Raw genomic sequence first — 3,514 nt, 5'->3', positions numbered from 1 at the left:
TCCTGCTCCTTAAACACATAAAAGATACAGAGAACTTTCTCACATTTTGAGCAATATCACAGAAGTGTTACTTCCTGTTTAGGTCACAAGACATTTCCTATTTTCTTGAAATGATGAGCAAACTCAAAATACCATCAGAAGAGAAAGCAACAACGTACCTTTCAGGTATGTGCTTTGGAATTTCTATATCAAGTGACTTCAAATGCAAAAGTTTGATCTCTCTTTCCATATTATTTGCTGACACCACATCACGGGCAAGTTCATACATGGTTTTGGATAATTCACAGGCATAGACAAAAGATGCTCCCGCCTTTTTTGCAAACATACTGAAAAACAAGAATCAGGGGTTTTCCCCTCCTCCACATCTGCTTCACATTTCTACCAGTTCAAGTCTAAAAACCATCCTTAGATTAACTGGTATCTCTTGTGTGAACACTGATATTGCACAAGTTGATACCCCCTTGATATGTTATCACAGCAGAAAAACCACCACATTTAGTGTAAGGACACTCCCTCAGCTATGCTGAACCACTCTTTACAGTCAATATTCAAAGACAGGACAAATAACATTACAGCTTCAAAACCCATGTGAGTTAATTCAATTTCAGCAGCACTTACTGGCACAAAAAGCATCTGCAACAAATAACGAAAAAAGGTTCAAAAAATACTACTCCAGACTCACTGGCTTCTGAAAGCTTCTCTTGCTTTTTTAATTTCTGTCTCATAAAAGGATCAAAGCAGTTATTTTTTCCACTGTCAGACAAATTTTGTCAGGCAACCAAGACTTTCCTACTAAATTCCTGTGAAATGTGCATTGTGGCATACCTCAAGATTCCTGTTCCCGTTCCGATATCCAGGACAGATTTGCTCCCTGAGCGCACAGCGCTCTCAATGGCCCTGAGGTAGGTGAGGTTCCTCTGGGCATCGTTGAGCATGATGAAGTGCCAGCGCTCCACCAGCCAGTTTGCAACGCGGTAGAAATTCTCCTTGGCGTCGGCAAAGTCGGGGTTGAGCTTCACTGCTTTGTGGAAATAGCCAGCTGCTTCGTCTCTGAAGCCCATTCTAAGAGCAAAAGTGACAAACAAATGGAAAGTATGCATGCAGCTGTGAACATCTGAGGGTCTGTAAAGAGGTCTTATGTCAGCTAAAAGACAACAGAAATATTTTGTGTTAGTTAGAAAAATTATCTTTAGAAACAGCACCATTATTTTATGAAAAAGAATGATTTATAGCTTTACATCAAACCACTGTAAAATACCAACCCAACTCAGAAACACCATTGTGTGCACCAACCTTCATACACTACTGCATCTTTTGACAAAGTAAAATAGGTTTTATTTACAAGAATTCACTGCATCAACATGACAGCAGCAGCTCTGCAATCTAGTCTCACAGATACTCAACTCAAGAGAATGTTATAAACTCAAGAGAATGCTATAAAACTGTGGGTGCTCTATTTAACTGGAACTGGATCCTGCAAAATCACCAAATTTTGAGTTGCCAGCTTTTGCATTAAGTGTCAATTTTGAAAAAGAAATTAAAAGAAACCAAACTGTGAATCTGAATCAAGTTTTAATGATACCTACAGCATAATCTCAAATCAGACAGCACTGAAAAAAGCCCTAAATCTATCAAATATTTGTATATATTTTAATACAATGCTCAGAGAGGTGTTCCTTTAAAACAAAGAAATTACAAAAAGGAAACCTAACTAAAACCACCTGGAGTATGATCCATGATTTCAGTCTTAAAATTCTAGCATTAGAAGACCTGAGCAACAACAAAACATGGTGGCTTTTTTTTCCCACTTTCGCTGTGATTAACAACATTTATTTTAGCACTGGCTACTCTTTTTAAGCTATTTAAGACAAACAGATTTGAATGTGTTTGTATTCACAACGTGATCCTTAAAAAAACTGAATATACATCACTGCAAACCTGAAGAGATGTTCTCCCATACTGTTACAGATCACTTCATCACTGGGATACAGCTCAAGTGCTTGTTCATAGCAGTTAAACAGATCTTGAATCCGTGCCAGAGAATCCAGTTCTTCTGCCCATTTAAAGAGAGTAAACTGAAATGTCTCCTAGAAAATAAAGCACAGAGCACTGAAGTGCTGACAGTTGTCAGAAGTAGGGAACTGAGCCTTGAAAACATCTGGAGGTGTCCTGGCATACACCTGGACACCCACACATGAGGATCAGCACCCAGCAGTGTTTACTGAGTATGTATATATTAATGTATCTATTAATGCATGCTCCAATACTAATAAGGCCCTGTTTTTATGAAATGCCATTGATAAACAAAGACTAAAAGAAGATTCTATGAACTCCTTTCATACAGAGCTTATTAAAGAAATCATTGGCCATCCCAATTATTACTTATTTTCCAATTCTGTCTTCAATAAAAGCAGAAATCAGTTACATGTAAAAAATCACAAAAAATTTCATAAAGACCTCAAGAGAATTGGAATAAATAAAATTCCAAGTAATTCAAAGAGCACTTACTTTGACAGCAGTTTTTAACTCAGGAGCTAGATTTAGTACCAGGAGATAGTGAGCATATGCAGTTCCAAAATCCTGGTTCTCCAGGCAATGCTGAGCACTCTGCAAAGATCTGGAAACCAATTCCCGTCTGCTGGCTTCTCGGCCACCTCTGTGGTTAGAATGAAGTTTGGCATTGGAGTTGGGCATTCTGAAGGATGTAAATATTCACTTATTCTAAAAAAAAAAAAAAAAGAAAAAGGTCACACATACTATATACTGTAGGTCCAAACATTTGTACACAAAGTTGACAGATCAAAAAACATTTCAGTTTTCACTGGCATTTAGTAAAGACATCTCTTCTTCCACCAAGTCCTAAAGATTTAAAAACATCTAATCTTTACACTACAGATAATTCCATCAGCTCTGGGTGTTCACCATTCAAAAGTCAAGTGTGTACCATATCTAGGTTAAACCAGGTGTTCTGGAAACAGATTACATTTCTGGCTTTGTAAAATTTATTTTTGTAACAGACATTTTAGCATGTCTTTGACCAGACAGTCTGGCCCACTGGCAGTTTGTGCACGCAATAAATTTTACAGTCAAACACAAAATCTGCAGGTTAAATTTCTTCCCCTTGAACAACAGCATCTTCGTAAAGCAAAGCCTCACAGAGCTAATAAGTTATTTTACACAAGGCACTAGGGCGATTTTTTCCCTTAAGAAAACATTAAAAACAGCGACCAGAACCAATATGCACATTTTTATACTTGCCTGTGTTACCGCTGTAACTCTTAAAGGTACTCAGGTGAGCACGGCTATAGCATGTAGAGACGGGTCCCAAAGCCGAAGAACACGAAGGTTTCGTGGAGAGGGACTGCAAAAAACACAACACCATCACGACTAGACTTTTTTGTTGTTGTTGTTGTTTGTTTGTTTGTTTCAAATAAATAACAAAACGCAGACCAAAGCGCCCCGGGACACGCAGAGCCAGGGAGGCCTCGCCGCTGGCACCGGGGCTGGGGCAGCG

General features: G+C 38.5%; 1 protein-coding gene across 1 annotated transcript in view; it reads right to left on the bottom strand.

The window, feature by feature from the left end:
• The window catches only part of PRMT9 (protein arginine methyltransferase 9), a 15,295-nt gene extending 11,798 nt beyond the window's left edge, over positions 1-3,497 (bottom strand). The window contains exons 1-5 of the mRNA XM_005418098.3: positions 3,259-3,497; positions 2,509-2,721; positions 1,939-2,087; positions 826-1,062; positions 159-326 (exon numbers count right to left, since the gene is read on the bottom strand). Of these exons, the coding sequence (XP_005418155.1) occupies positions 159-326; positions 826-1,062; positions 1,939-2,087; positions 2,509-2,694 (740 nt within the window). The 5' untranslated portion in view covers positions 2,695-2,721; positions 3,259-3,497. The remainder of the gene's footprint in view (positions 1-158; positions 327-825; positions 1,063-1,938; positions 2,088-2,508; positions 2,722-3,258) is intronic.
• Between the last annotated feature and the right edge of the window lie 17 nt (positions 3,498-3,514).

This window comes from Geospiza fortis, unplaced genomic scaffold, assembly GCF_000277835.1.
Source record: "Geospiza fortis unplaced genomic scaffold, GeoFor_1.0 scaffold11, whole genome shotgun sequence".
NCBI lineage: Eukaryota > Metazoa > Chordata > Aves > Passeriformes > Thraupidae > Geospiza > Geospiza fortis.
The sequence above is the reverse complement of the archived record's forward strand: the minus strand, read 5'-3'. Positions and strand labels throughout refer to the sequence as shown.